Source organism: Lissotriton helveticus, chromosome 7 (genome assembly GCF_964261635.1).
Source record: "Lissotriton helveticus chromosome 7, aLisHel1.1, whole genome shotgun sequence".
In the NCBI taxonomy this organism is placed as follows: domain Eukaryota; kingdom Metazoa; phylum Chordata; class Amphibia; order Caudata; family Salamandridae; genus Lissotriton; species Lissotriton helveticus.
The window spans coordinates 52169767-52193385 of record NC_136068.1 but is presented as its reverse complement, the minus strand read 5'-3'; the positions used below and the strand labels follow the sequence as shown (position 1 = coordinate 52193385).

Here is a 23619-nt window from a genome sequence, read left to right as displayed (position 1 = left end):
ATGTTTCCTCCACCTCGTAAACTTCTAAAGCTATATACACATTTTGTTATTATGGAAAGACGTACATAGTACACCTGCTCCTAAAAACATTTCCATGAAACGTGGAATAAAAGGCACCTATGAACGCAAGCAGGCCAAACACATGTGCTGGCTGTGTATTTCATGCACACGCAAAAGTGATAATGTCAAATAAGAAAAGAAACAAGTTTTTGCTTCTATCAAAAGTTTATTCATAAAAGGAGCAGTAAAAATACTTCAATTTGAAATTCTTCAAAAACAAAGATGACTAGCTCAAAAGGGTAATCAAAGCAGCGAAACTGTTGGTTGATTGCACACGTGTTTTCAAACCACATCATTTACTCCTTCGACTCTTCGAGTATGTCTTGCCAGTTCTTCTCCACCTCCTCTTTACACTTCATGAAGGCGTTTTCCAGTTTCCTCATGGATTCGGTAAGCGCAGGGTTCGTGCGCATCACTACCATGTCGTACGCCATCCACGTCGCTTGCACTGTCAGCATAACAAACGATGAATGTGAGAAAATGACACGTAGGATACCCACCAGATACAAAAGAGAAATTAACTGCACAAAACATTTACAATGCTAGTGGTCATATGTATGTTTGGCTTGATTTGTGCCTGTCATTTTAAGAAAAAGGACTCAGGAATCAGGATAAAGGACGACACACAGTTACATGATGTTGAACTTAAATTAGTGTGTTTCAAAACGTGTCTTAGTTTTAAGAGATGTTTTATTGCTGAATGAAAATATGACCAATGGGCTTCCAAGTTTTACACACTCTTGCATCTTCACATGTACTTTTTTGAATAGCACTGAGAAAATGAGTTACTCCCTCGTTGAACAAGCCATGACGCAGTCGATCTCTGGCATCCCTACACCTCAGGGCTGATCTCCCACACACGCCCTCTGAAAAGTGGACCTTGGGTTGCCATCCTCTCCTTTGCTACAATGGCACGAGAAGAAGGGAATGGGTCGTCTGATTTCACTTCATAATGATCTGAATGTGCCAAAGGTCTGCAGCTACCTTGAAGATGCCCAGGACTTTGATCGTTAGGAGCCTCAGCTGTAAAGTCACACTTAATGAACATGGAGTAAAGATGCACCATTCAAGTTCAAGCAGAGGCACAATTGGCTGCTTGATCTAGTGTTAATATAAAAAGATTTTTACCTGAACTAGCAGAGAAGGAATCAGACTACAGCTGGTTTCCACCCTACTTGCTTGACCAAATTAGCTTGGAAAAGTCCTATCAGGCTCATTCAAGCAAATAAAAATAAACTGACTAGAAGAATGGTATGAAAGAAAGGTATAGAAAAGGCCAAGCATCGTGCAATCAGAAAACAAGTGGAAATACTCTTTCTTGACCACTACCACCGAACAGACAGGCTTTATTTTCTACTCCGAAGACATTTCTCTAAGATCAGTGTCTTCATGAAAACACTACATGTAACAAAGAAGGTCAAAATCCTCTACAGTAGACTTAGGGCCTGATTTATATATTGCCGAACAGTTACTCCGTCACAACGGTGACGGCTATCCGCCAGCCAAAATATAAATCCCATAATATCCTATGGGATTTTTATATGGGCAGACAGGATATCCGTCACCGTTGTGATGGAGAAAAAACAAGTTGCTTACCTGTAACTTTGGTTCCCCAGTATTGGTAACTTTCATAGATTCCCATAGCTTGTATCATTCTCCGTCGTCGGAATGGGAGTCTCGGTAACAAAATAACATAGCAGTAGGTACAAAAGAGAAAGAAAAAGGCCTAGGCCTCATTCCCTTTTGTACAATATCCACCTCTTTTTTGCAAAAGAGACTAAAACTAAGCACCAGCCAATCAGAAGAGCCTCACCCCATAGAACCCTCCTGAGAGAACCTCAGAGCCTCAGATTTTCGTAGCCGTTGTGTAACAGTAACCACATCCGCTGAAGGCTGAGCTCTCCCAGGGGAGGAGGGTGGTCGCATGGGAATCTATGAAAGTTACCAATACTGGGGAACCAAAGTTAAAGGTAAGTAACTTGTTTTCTTGCCCCAGTATTGGAACATTCATAGATTCCCAGAGCTTGTATCAGAGTAGCCAGCAGTAAGCAATAAAGCACATTTTGTGACAGCAATGTTGAAATACCTCAGTATTCATACTCTCATAAGAAACAAATAAATAACTTCATATACATTGAAACAGTAATCAGTATAATCATTATATACAAAATGTGCAAAACAGGAAGGAGGGATAGTAGGGAAAGCTCACCGCTCAATGGAAGGGGTTACTCAGGACTGCCTGGCCCACCGCCGTGTCATCCTGTGCCAAGGATTCCAGGCAGTAATGCTTTGTGAAGGTGTGCGTGCTGCTCCAAGTTGCAGCTCTGCAAATGTCCTTGACATGCACTCCCGCAAAGAGAGCTGTAGAGGATGCCACGGATCTTGTGGAGTGTACTCTAATCCTGCCTTGGAGAGGTTTGCCCGCTGCAGAATGACAGCATAGAATGGCACTGGAGATCCATCTAGCAATACCCGGCTTTGCTAGGGGAAGGCCCCTGCGAGGAGTACTAAATGCGATGAATAACTGAGAAGATTTACGAAATCCCTTGGTGCGATCCAGATAAAATTTCAAGCACCGCTACACATCCAGAGAGTGTAGTGACCTTTCCGCTGGCGTGGAAGGATAAGGAAAGAAAGACTTGAGATTCACTGGTTCATTGAGATGAAAGTCTGAAGGTACTTTTGGTATGAACTTTGGATTAGACCTTAGAATTACAGTATTTCTTTTGAACTGGAGAAAAGGTTCCTGTATTGTGAGAGCCTGCAATTCCCCAATGGGCCTTGTTGATGTGAGAGCAAGAAGAAGTGGCCAGTTTCCACGAAAGAAATTTCATGTCTGCCCGAAGAATCGGTTCAAAGGGATGTTTCATCAGCTGTGTGAGAACCAAATTCAAATGCCATGTGGGAGGCGTGGGAGGCGGAGGAGGCCTCACTGGGGGAAAAACTCGAAACAAGCCTTTGAGAAACTGCTTGATAATCCTGGATGACCAGAGAGAAGGTCCAGATGCAGTGTGCCTGTAGCGAGAAAATGCTGCCAAGTGAACTTTTATGGATGAGTGAGCCAATCCTGCCTTAGCCAGGGACAGGAGATAAGGAAGAAGCTGATGAGGCTGAGAGGAGAAAGGGTCAACACCATTCCTCTGGCACCAAATGCAAAATCTCTTCCATTTCAAATGGTAAGTCTTGTTAGTGGAAGGGTTTCTAGCTTGAGACAGAACCTCTCTTATCTCATCTGAGAGGTTGAGGTTTAAGAACTCTCGCTGCTCAGGAGCCATGCTGTCAGGTGTAAGGAACGAGGATCCGGATGCCAAATTTGACCGTGTGACATCTTGAAAAGATCCGGAATCACTCGCAAAGGAAGTGGAGGAGCCAGGGACAAGAGGTGTAGCTCCGTGAACCAGAACTGCCTCGGTCAAACAGGAGCTATTAGGATCATCTTACACGGTTCCGCCTTGATCTTCTTGAGTAAGCTATCGAAAGCGCATTCCCCAACGACCCTCGATGGTATACCCTGCTTGCGTAAAACTGGCATTTTTTGTTGATCGGGGTGGCAAAGAGATCTATTGAGGGTTTGCCCCACTGATGAAACATCTCCTCCAATATCGTTCCCATTTGTGGCTGACTGACGACAGCCTGCTGAGTCTGTCCGCCTTTTCGTTTAGCACTTCTGGTAGCTGTTCTGCTTGTAGTGATATTCCGTGTAGGATCGCCCACTCCCAAATCTTCTGGGCTTCTTGAGATAATGGAAAAGACCTGGTACCCCTTCCTTGTTTATGTAGTGCATGGCCATGGTGTTGTCCGTGCAGACGAGTACCGCCGACTCTTGCAGTCGTGGAAGAAACACCTGCAGCGCCAGCCGGATTGCCCTGAGTTCCAGGAGGTTGATGTGAAAATGACGGTGCTGGGGCAACCAATGCCCGCTGACATGAAGATCCTGAAGCACCGCACCCCAGCCTCCAGTGAAGCATCCGTCGTTACCACTTGAGGTGCTGGATTGCTTACGAAGGATAGACCTTAGGATAGGTTTTCTTCCTTCGTACACCACAAGGCTGCCCTTTTCATTGCTACAGTAATCACCAACTTGTCGTCGAATGAGCCGTGGTCTTGTCGCCATTGTTTGTCTAGTTGTTCCTGAAGAGATCGCATCCACAATCTGCAGTGAGGTATGAGAGGAATGCAGGAGGAAATAACTCCTAGAAGGGATTTGTAACGGCGTACTGAAAGACACTTTCTTCTTCTTAAGAAAAGTGCCATGGATTTCAGTTTTCCCTGCCTTTCGAGGGAAGGAAAGGCCTTCTTGAGTGTCGTGTCCAAGATTGTTCCCAGGAAACGTGCAGTCCTGGACGGGAAGAGAGAGACTTCTCTCTGTTGAGAGTAAGACCCACGTTTTTTAATAGGTTTGTACATGCCTTGACTGTTTCTTCCGCAGCCCCCAGAGTTGGGGCCTCAGCAACCAGTCCTCCAGATATGTGAAGACCTGAAAATGCTGTTTTCGTAGAAAAGCTGCCACCGATGCCAGCACCATGGTAGAGATCCTTGGGGCAGAGCGAAGTCCGAAGGGCAAAACCCTGAATTGAAAGTGTCTCTTGGCTACTCTGAATTGAAGAAACCTCCTGTGTGTCGGGTGAATGGGTATGTGAAAATACGCCTCTTCGAGATCGAGACTGGCCATGAAATCCCCTGGATTGAGGAGACGTAAGATATCCTGGAGTGAAACCATCCAAAAGGATTGAGAAATGAGATGGGTGTTTAGCTCCCTGAGATCTAAAATAGGGCGCCATTTCTCCAGCGTCTTCTTTACCAGGAAGATTCTGGAATAGAATCCTTCCCCTCTTTGAGATGAGGGAACCAGCTTTATAGCTCCTTTGAGGAGCATCTGACGAACTTTAAGCTGTAAGAGACGCAGATGTTTTGAAGGAATGGCAGCAGGGGGCTTGGAAGGCGGTATTTGAGTAAATTCCAAAGTATGGCACTTTTGAATGATGTTGAGCATCCAACGGTCCGATGTTATCTGTTTCCAGTTGTGGAGGTATTGAGACACCCAGCCTCCTAAAGATGTTGTTGAGGAGTACAGCTGGGTACAGCAGCCAGAGCCAGAATGCTGCTATTGTCTCTTGGAAGTATCTGGTCCCTGGCGGTTCTGCTTTCCTCTAGCATCAGACCTAGAGAAAGATGAGGTTTGGCCTTGTTTTTGCTGGGAAGGTTGTCGTTACGGTTGAGACGTTGACCCGTATGAAGAGTATCGCTGTTGTTGGTACGAGCCTCTGTATGAAGTAGTACTCCTTCCTTTGGCTCCCCTGAACGGGGCCTTACGATACTGAAGAGTACTGAGGGACCTAGCGATCTCCGTATCTTTCTTTATCTCTTGGAGGGCATCATCGATGTGCTTGCCGAATAATGCCTCACCATCAAAAGGGAGGTCCAAGTTCTTGTTCTGGACCTCTGGCCTGAACCATGTCGCCCTGAGCCCTCCTTGGCGACGAAGAACCGCTGTGTCAGCCAGCAAACGAAAAGCCGTAGTGGCAATATCCATAGCACAATCTATCACCTCTGCCGATGTTGCTTCCCCTTCCTGCAGAATCTTCTTGGCCTCCCCTTTGGATTCCTGGGGAAGTTGATCCAAATATGGTGAAAGGTCACACCATAACTGGTGATCATACCTGCCAAGTATTGCCAGTGCATTGGCCGCTCACACAAGAAGACTTGCCATAGAGGACAAGTCGCCTGCCATCTTTATCCGGAGGAGATGTCAGGGGTGCCGAGGGGTTATGGGATTTCCTCTGTGCCGCCTGCAATATTACAGAGTCCGGTTTCGGCTGCCCAGTTAAAGACGCCGAACCATCCTCAGGGGCCTTATATTTCTTTTCCAGGCGTGGTAAAACTGGAATTACCATAGCTGGGTTTTTCATCGCCTTGAGATCCTCTTCCCAGACATGGCTAACAATGGGTATCAATCGGGTCACCTTTCTATAGGGCTCTTTAAGATAATAGAGAAAGTACTCTGTTTGCACGGAAGGCATAGGCAGCTTGAATCTACCAGAAGCTCTGTCCATCAACTTATGAAAACCACCAATTTCTGCTGGGGGAGAATCCACTGGGTCCGGACTAGGTGATGCTGGGTCCGGGATCATGCAATCATACCATTCCAATCCTTGTTTAGGCCTGTTATCCACATCCTGATCCTCATCTGAGGAATTATCCTGAACGTCAGGGATCACCGGAGGTATACTTGGAACCTGTGTCTGTGGCTGAGAAACCACCTGGGCCGGCATTTCCGGAGACACCACCATCGAAGCTGTGGGGGCTGGTGTAGCTTGTACTGCCGGGACAGAGGCAACAGGAGGTGGAGCATGAGAAAACCTGGCCCTATAGTCCTGCAACATGCCATGGAGATCCGCCAAGAGGGAGGAAGGAACTGACACCATCTCTTGGCCTACACTCTCTGGACGCTGATAAGATTGCTGGTAAGAGCATTCGTGAGAAAACTCGCCTTCAGAGTCAGTCTCCTGGCATTTCACCAACAACTGGGAAGCACTATGTGCATAACCAAAGAAGTCCTGATCATCCCCATCAGAATCCTCTTTTTCATCCTCCAGTAACAGAGCGGTAGGCAAGGGGTTAACCCTCCTTGGAGATGTCATGTCCGGTGTTATCCTTTTTAAGGAAATAGTAATCTTCTCCGTCGACGATGGTGTTGATAGAGAAAAACTCGTCGACAAGGTCGTCTATGGAAGATCCATCGTCGACGGGTGAATAGTGGACGACGAGATGGGAGTTGTCGACACTGCCGTGGACGAGACCGTCGAGGCTCATGCCGTCGTCATGGTTGTAGTTGTCGAAGCTGTCGTCGACGACACCAGCATCATCACCGACGTCGACGACATCCTTGCTGTCTTCGCTGTCGACACCCTCGTTGACACCCTCGTCGACCTCGCTGTAAATATAGTCGACGCTCCCGTCAACGCCGACTGTACCGTCGACGGAACAACTTATCCCACCTGAGATTTAGACGCCTTCGTCGATGGAGTCTTCTGCAGGGTCGTCGACGATTTGGAGGCTTTCTCAAACTTCTCAGATGGCAGAAAAGATGGCTTCTTAAATGTCTTAGCAGTCTCCTCCACTGCTGCAGGTGTAGATTGTCCTTCCCTCTCCTTTACACCGTGGTGAGGAGATTTACTAGGACTCTGGCCCTCAGACTCACGGGGGGGGCTTTTTTTAGGCCTTAACTGGACGCTCCACAGAAGGTGAAGGGGAAGCCCTACCCCTTTTGACTGACCTTCTAGATGATGTTGCAGAAGAAGCGTCCTCACTGTCGTTTGATAGAGTTTCCTTCCTTGACTTTAATTTCTGGAGTCAAGTTAGGAGGCGACCCTCGCAGTCCCGGAGGTTCTTCGAAGAGAAGGTGCGGCAGACCTTGCAGTCCGCAGCCTTATGATCTGGATACAGGCAATAAATACAGTCCTTATGCCTGTCTTCCACATATAGCCTTTTCTTGCCACAGGTGGAACAAGACTTGAAAATTGCTTTTCTCTCCTTGTCAGACATTTCTAGAAGAAACACCTAACAATCCTGAAGAAAAAATGCTGAAAAATCCTCAAATAGAGTTGAAGTGAGCAGAGCTCAAAGGAGACTCCCTTAGCACAAGGTGCGGTAGAAAATCTGAGGGCCTGAGGTTCTTTCAGGAGGGTTCTATGGGGTGAGGCTCTTCTGATTGGCTGGTGCTTAGTTTTGGTCTCTTTTGCAAAAAGAGGTGGATATGCTACAAAAGAGATTGAGGCCTAGACCTTTTTCTTTCTATTTTGTACCTACTGCTATTTTATTTTGTTACCGAGGCTCCCATTCCGATGACGGGGAATGATACAAGCTATGGGAATCTATGAAAGTTACAATACTGGGGCAAACCTGTTTGCTGAAATCTAAATAAGGTCCTTTACTCTTTCAGCCAGCACAACATAGTGTACCATCTCAATCTATGACAATGGCAAAATAATTATACAATCCTCTCCTCAGCTTAATCAACTCTAGATTTACAACCCCCCCAGGATGTGACAATGGGGTGAAGAAGCAGTCTGCCACAAGAATTCCATAAAATCCAGAAGTCCAGCAATAGACCAGTTTGAAAAACTATGGATTAAACCAAGGTCAGTAGAACAGAAACCACTTTGGCTCCACATCATATAGTACCATCGGGAAACACCTTACCCTTCCAAACAACTAACTGAACTTACAGATAGTACGATCTAGCATGACAACAATATCTTTCTACGGGTCTTGAACATACACTGAGACAACAAGAAAAACCCATCAACATCACTTTTAACATCAATCTTTGCCACTATAAACCTTACACAATTGCATAGCTTACCCACTGAAAAAGGGACATACTAAAACTTGTCATTGCTAAAGAGAGAATGCCACAGATAGACAAGTAAGACCAGTCAATTGGTCCAATCACACTCTCATCTTTTCACGTTAAATGGGCTGAACTATGAATACTCGATCGAACCGTCAACCTAAGCAGTGAACTACAAATTTAAGAGACATTGACCAAGGGAACCTCTGAAAAAATTAAACATGCTCATGACACTTCCCCAGTCACTGAAATGGATAATCTTACAACCCCATATTCTGCAACAATGTCAGAAATCTTCAATTAATTAGTTCTAAAATCTCTGAAAAGACAAAAAAAACTAAGAAATCTGCTATATAGTGTACACTACGGTGTCAAAGGGAGAAAGAAAAACGCTCAGAGACATGGAATGAAATTGGTGCTAAAATCCATAATAGAACAGCCTGTCGCTCCTCTGTATGGGAACAAACTATTTTAAGAAGCTCATTTTCTTAGAAACATTTTTTCTGAGAAGGGAATTCGATCAAAGGAGAAATATGCTAAAAAACGGTTTGAAATCAGAAGAAAATCCACACAGCCACCGCAGAAGAAAAATATAGGGCCTGATGTACAAAGCATTTGTTTTGTCGCAAAACGCCCCGATTCACAGAATCAGGAGTTTGCGACTGGACAAATGGGTTACCTAATGAAGAAAATGCTATTCAGTAACTTGTCACCAAATCTCATTTTGCATTTGCAATTCTGTATTTGGAAGGGGTGTGTTTAGGGCGTCCCTTCCAAATACTGAATCGGTATGGTATGCATTACTGTTATGAGATTAAATTTAGGTCACAAAACAGTAGCACTTTACCACCAGTTTAAAACTGGAGGCAACTCAGTCGCAAACGGAAAGGGACTCCCAATTGACCCCTTACAAATAATAATGTTGTTGAAGCGAAGGCAGTGGTCCCCTTCAAGGTTTCATTTTTTCTTTGAAAACCATAGGCTTTTTCTTTAAAGAAAATTAGTTGCTTTATTAAACAGCAATCACAGACATGTTGGTCTGCTGACCTCAATAGGCCACCATCCCTTTGAGGGGTAGGATTCCTAACAGGACGCAAACTGCGACCTACCTCATTATTTTTCATGAGTTAGGTTGATTTGTGACCCACAAGGATTACCCAAATGAAACTCAATTAGTTTTGTACATTAGGAATACAGATTTTCTAATTGTAATTTGGAGAGAATAACAATTAGGAAACCGGTATTTCTAATGTTTTTACATCCAACCCATAAAGTCATCAAACGAGAATGAGGAATGAAGGAACTCTCCGAGAGGCATATTAGCAAGAACCTCGTTAAAATTATCGCCATTTTAGCCGCAGGAAACTGCTGCTAAAATGGCGATAATGGGCTTGCTAATATGTGTTATAGAATTCCAATAGAAGCCCAGGTTAGAAGTGCAGAACATCTAACCTGGGCATCGATTGGAATTCTATAACGCATATTAGCAAGTCCATTATCGCCGTTTCAGCGGCAGTTTCCTGCCGCTAAACTGCGATAATTTTAACGAGGTTCTTGCTAATATGCCCCCAACTTCTTTATTGAGAAAATAAGAAACATCAAACTTTCTATCACATATAAAGTAAGCAAACATGGACACAAGGCACTATCCTACAAATCTAAAATGAGCAGGTCTAACTTAAAAAATATCACCTTAAAACTAAGTAAGACAATCTTTGAAACTGGAAACTAAGCCTTCCTCTCACACCACAGATTCTATCCACCACCCTCCTAAAAGACATTATCCAGATGATGGTCATAACAAGGAGGAATATCATAAAGGCTTCCTCCACTCAAGAAAGGGTCCCAGGCTGTTGGAAAACAGGTCAAGTTAGGTAGCTTCGTGAAAAACAGGAAAGTGACTCAGAGAATCCAATAACTACAGAAATCTGTTCTTCATCATCCTTCTTGATCTCTCTGCGACCCATGATACTCTGAAACACAACACTCTTCTAAGAATTCTCAGTGACAGGTTATGCATCACTAGCACAGCCTTGAAATGGTTCTTATCCTTCCTAGAAAACTGAAGTAAAAACATTAATATCAACAACTCCAGCTCCAAGTCAAAAATACTGCAGCAAGGAGTCCCTCAAGAATCAGTTCTCTCACCCACACTTTTCAACATATATACGTACCCACTCAAACATCCTGAAACACTGCTTCCACTTTTATGAGGGTGACAAACACCTCTCTATGAAAATCTGTCTCCATAAGACAGGGGTGGTGTTCAAAAGTTTCAAAAACATACAAGCTTGGATGTCAAGGTATCATCTGAAATGAATCCAGTAAAAGTACAGACTTTCTCCTCATCGCATCCCTGAACTCCAACTTCTTTGTCCCATAATAGCTGAAGCATACCTCACCTCTTAACAATAAGCTGATCATCGATGACTTTGATAAATCACTGGGTTTCATTCTCGACAAACACCAGAACCTCAAGTGTAGTTCAACAATACTGCAAAAGGCAGCTTAGCCTGCTAAAAGCTAGCAACAGCTAAGACTGCTAAAGTATATTGCTGATTCATCTCAAAGCATGACTTACATACAGTGCAGGTGCTAAGGGCTGGACTACGGGAAAACCCTACTAATAGGGATAACCAAAATTTACCTGTCTCCCATTAAAACAATCTTCTGTGTGGCTAGTTAAGGGAACACAAGATTTCAACCACTTATCACCTGTCTTCATCTAACTAAAATGACTCCCTATCAAAGCGAGCAATACTTTCAAACTACCGTACATCACCAACAACCGGACTGTCCATAACTGATCCAACTACTGAAAAAAGTTTTGAATCTCAGGTGGACAACATCAACTGAGAAGGGCAGAGATCCTGTTACTCAAGATCCCAGCTATGAAAACATCCAAAACACTCTAGCAATTGTTCTCCAGAAGAGCACCCAGACTATGGAATGCCACCCCCTAGGACAGAGGGATAATTCAATCCTACGAGCTATTTAAAAAGGAACTGAGAACGCTACTATTCAGACAACACTACCAACTAGGATGATATGAGACACTGCTAATGCTCTTACTAGGCATCTGATCTGACATTAGTAACATAAATGGTATTCTCTAGTGAAACAATACTTACATTGTACATTGAATCTGGATTACACTTTCAGCATCCTTTCTACGCTAGATGAAAACAAGTTACTTACCTGTAACTTTAGTTCTCCAGTATCGGAAACTTTCAAGATTCCCATGCTTGAATCATTCATCGTCGTCGAGATGGGAGTCTCCGGTGTATATATAAAAAAAATAGCCATACAAACCATTAGAAATAGAAACCAGACCTAGGCCCATTCTAGTTTTGTAGCATATCCACCTCTTTTTGTAAAAGAGACCAAACAAAATCAACAACTAATCAGATCAGCCTCACCCTCTAGAACCCTCCTGAGAGAACCTCAGACCATCAGATGTTCATAGCCGTAGTGCCACAGGATAACCATAAAGATGCAGAAGGTCGGGCTTTCCCAGGGGAGGAGGATGGGTCGCATGTGAATCTATGAAAGTTTCTAATACTGGAGAACTAAAGTTACAGGTAAGTAACTTGTTTTCTTACTTCAGTATTGGAACTTTCATAGATTTCCATGCTTGAAACAGAGTAGCTAGCAGTCATCAGCATATTTCTTTGTCTGTATTACGTTCAACAGAGATCAATAACGCATCAATATGATTAAAGAAAGAAATAGCATATTTCACAGTGCTTTTTTAAAAAAATAGTAAAATAAAAGATATCAACAAAATTCAAATGCGAATCAAATACCCCTATATGCATACAAAAATAACAAGAAGCAATAAAATGCATCAAAGACTGTGCGAAGAAGTTATAAAGGAAAAGGAAGGAGGGAAGAGAGGGAAAGCTCGCCACTTATTGAAAAAGGCTCCTCAGAAATGCTTGGCCCACTGCAGTGTCACTGCGCGATGAAGAATCCAAGCAGTAATGTCTTGTGAAGGTATGGGTACTCTTCCAGGTCGCCGCTCAGCAGATGTCCCAGATAGGAACCCCAGCAAAGAGGGCCGTAGAAGAGGAGATCGCCCTCGTGGAGTGAGCACAGACTTTCCCTTCAAGAGGCTTACCAGCTGCTTGATGACAATATTGGATAGAGCTGGAAATCCACTTTGCAATCCCTTGTTTGGAAAGTGGAAACCCTATACGAGGGGCGCTGTAAGCCACAAAGAGCTGAGGTGACTTTCTGAAATCCTTAGTCCTCTGAAGTTAAGAACTTCAGGCAATGCTGAATGTTCAATGAGTGAAGTGACCTCTCAGCGGGAGTCATAGGTTGAGGGAAAAAAGTTTTAAGTATCACAGGTTCATTTAAATGAAAGTCCGAAGACTAAGACCAGATTAAGGTGCCACTGTGGTGGAGGAGGCATCACTGGAGGGAAGGGTCGAAAAAGACCTTTCATCCTCTATTCTCGGGAGGAAAGCCTGCAGGGCTAGGCCAATCGCTCTGAGTTCCAGCAGATTGATGTGCAACAGACGATGGTGGTGTAGCCATCAACCACTTATCAGGAGGTCCTGTAAGACCGCTCCCCAGCCCTCCAGAGACGCATCTGTTGTAATAATCTGAGGAGCTGGGGTGACCATGAAGGAGACCTTGGGAAATATTCTTCTCGCGAGTCCACCATGAAGTGGCTTCTTTCATTGGCACAGTGATTATGATCATGTCCTCGAAAGATCCTTCTACTTGGCGCCACTGTAAGTCCAGTTGTTCCTGAAGAGGACACATTCGTAACCTGCAGTGAGAAAATAGGGAAATGCAGGACGAAATAGATCCCAAAAGGGACTTGTAGAGGCAAACTGAAAGTGACCTTCTTTTTTTAAGTAGATGGACCATCGACATCAGTTTGGCTCGTCTTTCCACTGACGGAAAAGCCTTGTTCAGGGACGTGTCCAATATGGCTCCCAGGAATTTGGCGTTTTTGGAAGGGCACAAATTAGATTTTTCTCTTTTTAGTGTAAGACCCAGACCTTTGAACAGCTTTGTACAAGCTGCCACTGACCTTTTGGCTGCAGTCCTGGTAGGAGCCTTAAGCAACCAGTTTTCTAGGTAAGGAAAAAAACCTGGTTCTGTTGTTTCCTTAGAAAAGCCGCTAACGGAGCCAGTATCTTTGTAAACATCCTTGGTGCCGATCTGAGGCCGAAGGGGAAGACCCTGAAATGAAAGTGGCTTTTGGCTACTGTGAAGCGAAGAAGCTTCCTGTGGGATGGATTTATGGTAACATGAAAATATGAGTCCTCTAGGTCCAGAGAGGCCATGAAATCTCCCGAACTTAAAAAGTCGAAGTATGTCCTGCAAGGAGATCATCCGAAATGTCTGTTTGATGCGATAGTTGGTGAGCTACCTCAGATCAAGATGTTAATAGGCAGTGATACATTTGTATAATTCCTTTTCTAGAAGACATGAGCTGGAACATTTGCAAGATCTAAAGGAGTTTTGGGAATGTTATGAGGAGACTAAACAATCTTATTATGATGTAATAATCCTAAGGGATTTTAACATTCATCAATGTCATTTAAATTATTTTATAAACCAGGACCAAGGGTAGTCTGTCTTTTCATCAAATAATTTTGAGTATACTCCTTCAGGTATCTTGTTTGAAGGTATTCTTTCAAATCAAAATGTATGTTGCATCCAACAAACAGACAATTTGGCGCAAGTACCCACTTATATAGGGAATGGAAGATCTAGCATCATTGATTATATTTTAATGTCTGCTCCATTAGTTTTATTCACTAAGGATTTAACAGTTACTTGGTCAGGCCTTAGTGACCATAATCCACTTACTGTTGCCATATTACTGTCTGCTATTGAAACGGTAGAACCTTCTTGACAAGCAGTAATGTCTTGTGAAGGTGTGTTTGACAAACAACAATTTTAGTACCAAAGATCAGACCCGCAGGCTAAAGTGGGAAACTATAGTCCCAGACAACTTTCTAAAATATTTGTACACAGCTTGTGCCCCTGAAATCGAGTCCTGTTTAGGTCACAACACGTAGGATAGCTCTATTCAAACAGCCTTCGTGAAATTAACAAAACAAATACAATCCGACCTCACAGTTACCGGTGGGACTAGACGCCCGAAGCCCGCAAGATGGTTTAATGGAGCATGCTCACGACCCATACAGATCTTGTACAGGCCCTAAAACCTATCCCTAGAGATAGAGCAGAAGTTAGGGACAAAAGAAAGGCATATAAGATAGCAGTCCAGAATAGGAAGAATGAGCTAAGGGCGCAGGCATGGGACGCTCTTCAACAGACTAGTGTATTGAAAAATAGCTCCAAATTTTGGTTGATAGTTAATAGTCCCTTCCTCTTCGAAACTCCCAATTCTGATACTGATTGCTTAATCCCAGCAGACAAATGGGTATCACATTTTGGAAACATTTTCCGTGATGTAAATCTGGGTGAAACAAAAGATTATAGTGAAGGTGGACAAACTAGTACACGACTACACTTTAGCGTAGGGGAGTTCTACGAAGCCATTGTAAATACATCTGGCGGAAAGGCCCCAGGCCCCGATGGGGTCCCCGCCGATTTATATAAAGCGGACCCAAATGTATGGCTAGTATCTTGACAAATGTTTTTAATTCTGCGGGTTTATATGGATCCCCAGTATCCTCGGGGAAGGCAGTCATCATTCCGATTTTTAAAAAGGGCGCAATGGATGAGCCCACATGTTATAGGCCGATTTCACTCTTAAATTCAGCAGCCAAAATAATGGGTAAAGTTGTATTTAACCACCTAACAACATGGCTGGATGACCGAAATGTTATCTCCAACCTGCAATTTGGTTTTAGGCCAGGAAAAGGGACCTCGGACCAATGTTTAAATTTACATTTAGTGGTAAGGAAATACACTATTGCCAAAAAGGGCATAATACATCTGGCATTCATGGACGTGACACAAACTTGTGGCTGTGTTAATAGATCAAAATTGTGGTCAATCCTAAGTAATATGGGTCTCAAACCTGAGCTCATAAATTTTTTACATGCTATTCATGAGAATAACACAGCAGCTGTCAGATACAACAGTAATCAGGACTTGACAGCCCCTTGGAATGTGAAAAGAGGGGTACGCCAAGGTTGTATCCTGGCAACACTCTTATTTACATTATATAGAAATAAATTGGGAGATTTTTTAACAGCTAGTTATAAAGACAACTCCAGGTTTGGTGACAAGAAAATCCCTGCACTTTTATACGCGGATGACACAGTCATACTAGCTAGAACTGCAGTGGGCCTCCAATCATTATTAGATGCTTTTATAGATTTAACGGGTTCCTTAGATCTCCCAACAAATTTTAAGAAATCGCACACCATGTCCATTGGCATTGGTAAGTCCAAAAAAAATATCACATTTTATTGTAAAAGGGTAGAACTAGCAAAAGGCCCAACTTTACCTTAGTTGGGGGTACTTTTTGATGATCATGTGTCATGGTACTCACAAATTATGCACAAAAAGAATACTCTCACTAGATCAACAGGGGCAATACTAAACTTTGCTAAGAGACTATGGTCAAAACCTATTTTGGCACTAATGAAAATATATAAGGAAAAATTTATCCAATGGTATCCTACGGCAGTGATATTTGGGGATATAAGGAAGGAAAGGACATTCAGTATGACGAAGATAAGTTCTTACGTAAACTTTTGGCAGTCCCGCATTCCACCCCAGCATATATAATACATGAAGAATTAGGGGTGGGATACATATCAGACCAGATTGCAGTAGCCCTTTTAATGCGCTGGCTAAGAGTCTGGGCAAATCTTAAAATAAATTTGAACCAAATAATAATTACTGACTGTCTAGCGTTAGACAGAGCCGAACACATTGCCTGGCTAAAGTACCTAAGGGATCTGACAAATTGGCTAGGTTGCCCATACCTATTCTTAAGCCCCAAACACCTGGACAAACTCAAAATTAGAAATATCAAACAACAGTTTTTGTCTAAGCGTCAGGGACTAAGGGAAAAGGAGTTGCTGAAACCAACGGTGAGAGGCTATATTACATTATCTATACACCTCCAAGTCCAACTATACCTACAAATTGTCAGTAATCCCTTTCACCGTTTGTATCAACGAGATTTCGTCTGTATATGGTTCCTTGGCTTTTATCGGTCCCCCAAGGTTTTTCTAAACCTGGTACTTTAAAACCTTGTCCTTGTGACAATTTCTCCGAACAGGATACCCTTCATTTTTATCTTCTTTTGCGATTACTATGTTTACTTACGTAAGAAATTCATACTACCATTACTCAGAGACTGCCATTTTGTCCATGTTAGGCCTGCCCTACTGTACCTTCAAATGTTATCTTCCTCCATTGTTTGTTTTGAGGTTGCAAGTATTTTAACAGGAGCCATTAGGTGCAGGAATAAATCGTTTTTTTTAGCTGTCAGTATGCTTTTATAAGTTTGCATTTTTAGGTCCTTTGGGTGTCTTAAGCGGGGATCATCATATTTGAACAAGTCGGCCCTATTGCATTCTGCGCATCATACAATGCTTCTGTACTGTATGTATATAGGGCCTCGGCCCCTTGGTTAATACCAGTGAGGTAACAAAAGGGGACTATTGCGCCTGACCGAGCCTGCTCCAGGTTTGCACTTTATATATTGAGTTTATACTGTATGTATTCTAGGTTTTAATCTTCTGGTTGATATCATGAACAACACAAGTGGAGATTTTTTTTGCAGAGTTTTATATAGCGGAACTAGACCCAAACCGAATCAGGTATCAGAGCGCTTTACATATTTTTGTTACATGAGGACACACTTTCATTTTAGGCACGGGGAGATTAAGTGATTTGCCCAGAATCACAGGAGGTTTTGGCGTCGTTACCGAGACTCGAACCCAGATCCCCAGGTCCGAGGTCGAGCGCCCTAGCCGTTATGCCAACTCCTCTTTTATTATTATTTGGTTCAAATTTATTTTATTATTGTACTTGATTGTATTTGCTTATTTGCATTTTGTATTCATGCAACGTTTTAGTTTGTTTGTATTGTAGGCCTTGGTCTCCTGGTCGATATTAAGAATGCTTTTTAAAAAAATGTTGATTTCTTTTTTTTTTTAAATGTCCCAATGAAATGTATCGTTGTATAACATGTTTACTTTTATGATATTAATTTGTCGAATGAAGTATTCTAGCTACATGAGTGTCTATATGGGTTATTGATTGGTTGTCTGAGTATCTGTATGGGTGCCTGAGCGTCTGTGTTGGTGGGTGGGGGGTGTGTGACTTAGATGTGTGAGTGGGTGATTCACTGGGTGTATAGGTTCAAGAGTGCATCTGAAGGGCTGTATGGGTGGGTGAGTATGTGTATGGGTGTGTTGGTGAGTGTTTAGATGTCTCAGTGGTACATGTGTGAGTAACTACACATGTGAAAGGCAGTTTATGTGAGTGCTGGACTATATGCGAGAGTGAGTGATTGTGAGAGTGGCTATATGGATGAGTGTGTGCTTGTGTCAGTGATTGTATAAGAGAGTAAGTATGTGTTAGTACTTATGAATAAGTGAGGTGGTGTGTGTATAATTGTATAGGTGATTAAATGGAAGTGTGATTGATTCTTTGAATGACTATGTATGTGATTAACTCTATGGGTGAGTGGCAGTGTGTGAGTGTCAGTATAGGTGTATGAGTGCATGTGATAGTGCTATACTGTTGAGTGACTGTATGGGTGAATGAGTAGATGTGTGTATAGACCTAGGAATCAGTGAATGGGTATGTACTAACTGGTATTGGTATGTCTATGGTTTCGAAAATGGTAGTCTTTATTTTAGAGTGGGTGTATCAAAGGTTATATTAGGGTGTGAGGAGGTGCATCAGATTATCATGTGGATGATGTCATCAGTGATGTCATTTGAGATGTCATCAGTGATGTCACGGACCATGTCATGAGCGATGTAATATGTGACGTTCTCAGCAGTGCATTGCGGGCCGCAAGTAATTGTTAGCTCAACTAACTATAATGGCAGAATTTCTCTGGTTTTGTACAAGTACAATGTCCAACTAACTATAACGTCCCTGAAACCTGTTTTTTTCAGTGAATTTCCAAGGTTTTTTAAATGCTAATTTTTAATTATAACGCGTCTGAAACCTATGTTTTTTTAGTGAATTTCTAAGGTTTTTTTAAATGCTAATTTCTAACTATAGCGCCCCTGAAACCCATTGTTTTGTCATTGAATTTCAAAAAAATGTAAATGTCAATTTCTAAATACAAAGTCCCTGAAACCTATGGTTTTTCCAGTGAATGTCTAAGGTTTTTTAAATGCTAATATCTAACTATGTCTACATAGGTAGGACATGTGCAGAAAGAGGAAGAAAAGGCACAGAAAAAAGTAAGAGAAATGCAGAAAGAGGCAACAGAAGTCCAGAAAGAGGAAGAAAGGTACAGAAAGAAGCAAGAGATGTGCAGAAAGAACCAACAGAGGCGCAGAAAGATGCCTTGTTACAAAGTCATCCTGTGACCTGGGCACCCCCAACTTTCTGCTGACTGGTACTGGTGGTAACTGACATTGACTGATCCTGGGCTCTGCCTAACCAGGGCTGGAGTCAGTGCTATGCTGAAAGACAATTAGAATACAGTGAAAACACTTACATACACCAGGGTACACTATGAGTGGGGGTACCCCTGAGATTGGCATGACCTCCCCTGTAAGGCCTTACTACATAATAGAGGTCGTTTTAACCCCCCTGCCCTAAGTACCTAGCATATAATAGGGCATGGCAGTTTAGAGGTCAGCAGCCCTTTTCTGCACTTGCATGTGGGCACTACTGAGCCTGAGGTCAGTTTAAAAGTAGCCCTGTGTGTGCTGAAAGAGGCTAGATAGGTGCGGAAAGAAGCAAGAGAAGTGTAGAAAGAAACGAGAGAGGTACAGAAAGAAGCAAGAGTGGTACAGAAAGAACCAACAGAAGTGCAGAAAGATAGAAGAGGGGTACAGAAAGAGGCAAGAGAAGTGCAAAAAAGCATAAGAGAAGCAGAAAGAGGCAAGAGGGGTGCAGAAAGAGGCAAGAGCAATGCAGAAATAAAGAGGCAAGAGCAATGCAGAAATACCCAAGAGACGTGCAGGAAAAGGGAAGAAGGGTGCAGAAAGAGGAAAGAGATGCGCAGGAAAAGGGAAGAAGGGTGCAGAAAGAAGCAAGAGAAGTGCAGAAAGAAGCAAGAGAAGTGCCGAAAGTAGCAAGAGCGGTGCAGAAAGAACCAACAGAGGTACAGGAAGAGGCAAGAGGGGTGTAGAAAGAGGCAACAGAAGTGAAGAAAGGAGCAACAGAGGTGCAGAAAGAGGCAAGAGAAGTTCAGGAAGAGGCAACGGTAATGCAGAAACAGGTCAGAGAGGTGCAGAAAGAGGAAACAGGGGTACAGGAAGAGGCAAAAGAGGTACAGAAAGATGCAAGTGAGGTGCAGATAGGGACAACAGAGAGGAGGGGTGCAGAAAGTAGAAGAGATGAGCAGAACGAGGCAAAAGTACAGAAAAAGAAAGAAAGGTACAGAAAGAAGCAACGCAATGCAGAAAAAGGCAAGAGAGGGGCAGAAAGAAACAAGAGTGGTTTGCACACCATTAGTACCAATTTAATACCCACGTTTAGCAATAAGTAACAGGTGACCATTCTAGGTTTGCAAAAGGCCTTCCACCACGCTTTAACACTTGTTGCTGCATTTTTGGTAACGTTTGAGGCGTTTAAGCTAGAAACAAGGTTTTTTTTATTCAGATCTGCAGATCATGCAGCAGATGATGGATTAAGTGGCAAATGCAGAAAATGTATAATTATGCAAAAGTCAGTGCAGCCAAACAGTTGCATAATTCAAGTGGCCCTGCTCATACCTCTGACTAGGTCCAGAAGTGCTCCTCAGTGGTTCCTTCTTTTTTATGTCTCATTGAGTTTATAGTTTAGCTTCTATAGAAATGAGGAAGACTAGACCTGAGGTTACCACTCCACAACACAGACTACCATACCACATAATTACTCTCTATAACACATAATCTCAGTCTACATAATTCCTGTACACTAAATACCACATACTTTCTATCCACGTAATTTCACTGTACAACATACCGCATAATTCCACTACACACAACGTACATCACTCCACTTCCAAAAACATTAGTAAACATTTTTTACATTTACAATGACAATAGCCGTAACTTTCGCTAATGCTAGACCGATTACATTCCAAATGCTTCTTTAACTAGTAGGTGCATTTGCAGAGTGGTGGAGAAAGTGGGCTGGGCCTCTGACCAGCGCTCAGAAATTCTGCTGCGTAGGACTTAAAGGAGGTACCAGGAAGGCTTCTTTCCTCCAAAGTCCCTGAGGAGTCAAATGGACTTCATCCCCCAAACAGAAGTGTGCCAGGAGGAGCATTTGCAGAGTGGTGGAGAAAGGGGGACGTGGCCTCCGAAGACTTCTTAAATACCGCACTGTTTGGGACTTACTGGAGGTAACAGGAGGGGTTGTTGTCCCCCAAGGACATTCTTGGAGGCTAACTACCCCTTCTAATACCTCTAGTAAGTCCCACACAGCAGGATTGCTAAGTTGTCATAACTGCCCACGCCCCCTTTGCCCACCACTCTGCAAACGCACTCCCTGGTGTGCTTTTGGATGGGGATTGAAGTCCCCTCCGCAGCTGAGGGTCCTCAGAGGCCAACAAGCCTACCTGTTTCCTCCAGTAAGCCCCACACAGTGGGATTACTGAGAGATGGACAGAGGCCACGCCCTCTTTCTCCACTACTCTGGAAACGCGCCTCATGGCGCGCTCTTGGTTGGAGATGAAGTCCACTTGCCTCCTGAGGGTCCCTGGGTGCCGACTACCCCTCCTGTCATCTCTAGTAAGCCCCACACAGCTGGATTGCTGAGAGTGGTCCAAGGCCACGCCCCCTTTTTACACCACTCTGTAAACACAGCTCCTGGACACTGCTGCTTGGGGGCTGAAGTCCACTTTAGTCCTGTAGTCCTCAAGACACAAAGGGACCTCATCACCCCACCAGTAGTGCGCCAAGAGGCCCTTTTGCAGAGTGGTGTAAAAAGGGGCGTGGCCTCGGACCACCTCTCAGCAATCCCACTGTGTGGGGCCTAGTGGAGGTACCTGGTGGGCTAGTTGACCCCTAAGGACCCTTAGAATTCAAGGGGGCTTAAACCCCCAATCCTTAATGCACCAGGAGGCACATTTGCACAGTGATGCAGGGAGGGGGCGAGACCTCCCGCGCGAGATGCCGGCTTTTTTTTATTTGCTTTTTGGAAGGGGGCTGTGTGGCTCCCCTTCTCTTTATATTTTTTGGTCCCTGGGGACCCCATCCCCAGGGCCTGAGCATTTCTTTTTTTTTAAACCAGAAGGTGGCCCCCCACCTCCAATGGCCGATTTCAGCCCCGGGGACCCCATCCCCTGAGGCATGGCCACATATTTATATATTTTTTTATTCTTTTTAAGGAGGGGGGCTGCATGGCCCCCTCCTGAGGCAAAATATTGGTCCCGGAGACCCCATCCCCCAGGGCTTTGCCTCATTTTTTTTCTTCTTCAAAATAATTATTTTTAAGGAGGGGGCTGCGTGGCCCCCCTTCTCTGGGCCACTATTGGCCCCATGGTGTCAAGGATTCCTTCCCCCCTGGGATAAATCGCAGTTTCCAGCGTGCCGCAAGCGGTGCGGACTACAGTTCCCAGAAAGCCTAGCGAGACATGATTATGCAACGTTGGAATTCACGGTTGCATAACGAGGAAGGACCGCCTACTTAGGTGGAAACGGCGTGGACGCTACGTCGGATATTCGGAATCCATTCACCGACGTGCCCTGCAGCAGAGCGTTTCTTGTCCAGAAACCTTGCGGCTATTGATGATTCTCGGGAGAACGGAGGTAAGAACGGAGCACCCGCTCTCAGCCCCGTGTCTCTGCACCCTTCCTGATAGCTGGCTTTTTAGCTGTGGTGCGCATTCTGACTCGGACGAGTCAGCGCGGCTCTGACCAGGGTCCAGGTAGAGGCTGGTGGGAGCGGACGCTCCCAGCCCTGTCCGTGGTTTCTTACCACAAGCCGGAGCAACGGAGGTTGGTGCGAGCCGAAGCTCCCAGCCCCCGTAATTGTGTTTGTTCTTGAAGCCGCGTTGAGACGCACACCGGGAGGTGTTTGCGGCGTCTCAGCGAGGAGAGGGAAGAGGTAGGTGGTCCGATCGAGGGGCTGCTCTCGACCCATCTCGTCCATCTTGTTGGCTTGGGTAATACATTGCCAGGGTACTGAAGACGCACACCGGGAGGTGTTCGCCGCGTCTCAGTGCAGCTGGCATTGCGGAGGGACCAGCTTCAAGTCAAACAGGTAGAGCGGCTGCGCCCCGTACTCTCATCAGAACGAGTGGTAGAGAACCCGGCTGGGTGACTCCCACGTCCCTCAAGGCCCCTGCCTTGCCACTAAGACTAGACAACCCATCACAGCTGTCGAACGGCATTGTCAGCCGCTATTGAGCACAGTGCCCTCCGTTGGAGTACATCGGGACCGGTGTACATACGGAGGACGGTGTGAACTTCCAGAGCTGTGATTGGGGTAACGTATTAAGACTGGAGTTTCCAATAACCTTAGTTGTACTATTTACTTTTCTTTGCCCAATACCTCACCATTAAATACTTTGCACTTATCCGGTTGTATTGTGTTCTGTGGGTGTCTGTCCCCGATCCCGGGAACGCCAGGTCGTTCCACATGGACTCCATCCCCTGGGGCCTGGCATCGTTTAGAAAAAAAAATATATATATATATGTATAAGGAAGGGTGGCCGCATGGCCCCCCCTTCCCTGGTCCACTATTGGACTCGGGGACCCCATCCCTCGGTGCCTAGCCCTGCCATAGCAAACGGCATGTTCCGGGGGTGGGCACCCCAGGACATTGCAGGAGCCGGCCCTGGCGGTCCACAGGGCCATAGAGGGCTCTCGGAGGGGGGCCGTGGGGCCCCCTCCCTACGTGAAAATGGCCCTGGGGAGGTGGTGGTCTACGGGGACGGGGGTCCGCAACGGACCCGCATTATCTTAATTAGTGCCCCGGGAAGGTGGTGCAGGAGCCCTCCCACATATATTTAATTATTGAAGTCGCAGGGAGGTGGTGGTCCCCGGGGCTTGGGGGTCCTGCGAGGCACCCAGTGCGAATTCTGCCAATTAGTTTTTAACAAAATGCTTTTTTGGGGCCTATGGGAC

General features: G+C 44.5%; 1 protein-coding gene across 2 annotated transcripts in view; it reads right to left on the bottom strand.

The window, feature by feature from the left end:
• Window positions 1–206: 206 nt before the first annotated feature.
• SYCE3 (synaptonemal complex central element protein 3) overlaps window positions 207–23619 on the bottom strand; it is a 289471-nt gene continuing 266058 nt past the window's right edge. For both annotated transcript variants that reach the window (XM_078651398.1, XM_078651399.1), the window contains exon 3: window positions 207–508. In XM_078651398.1, the coding sequence (XP_078507524.1) occupies window positions 357–508 (152 nt within the window). In that variant the 3' untranslated portion in view covers window positions 207–356. The remainder of the gene's footprint in view (window positions 509–23619) is intronic.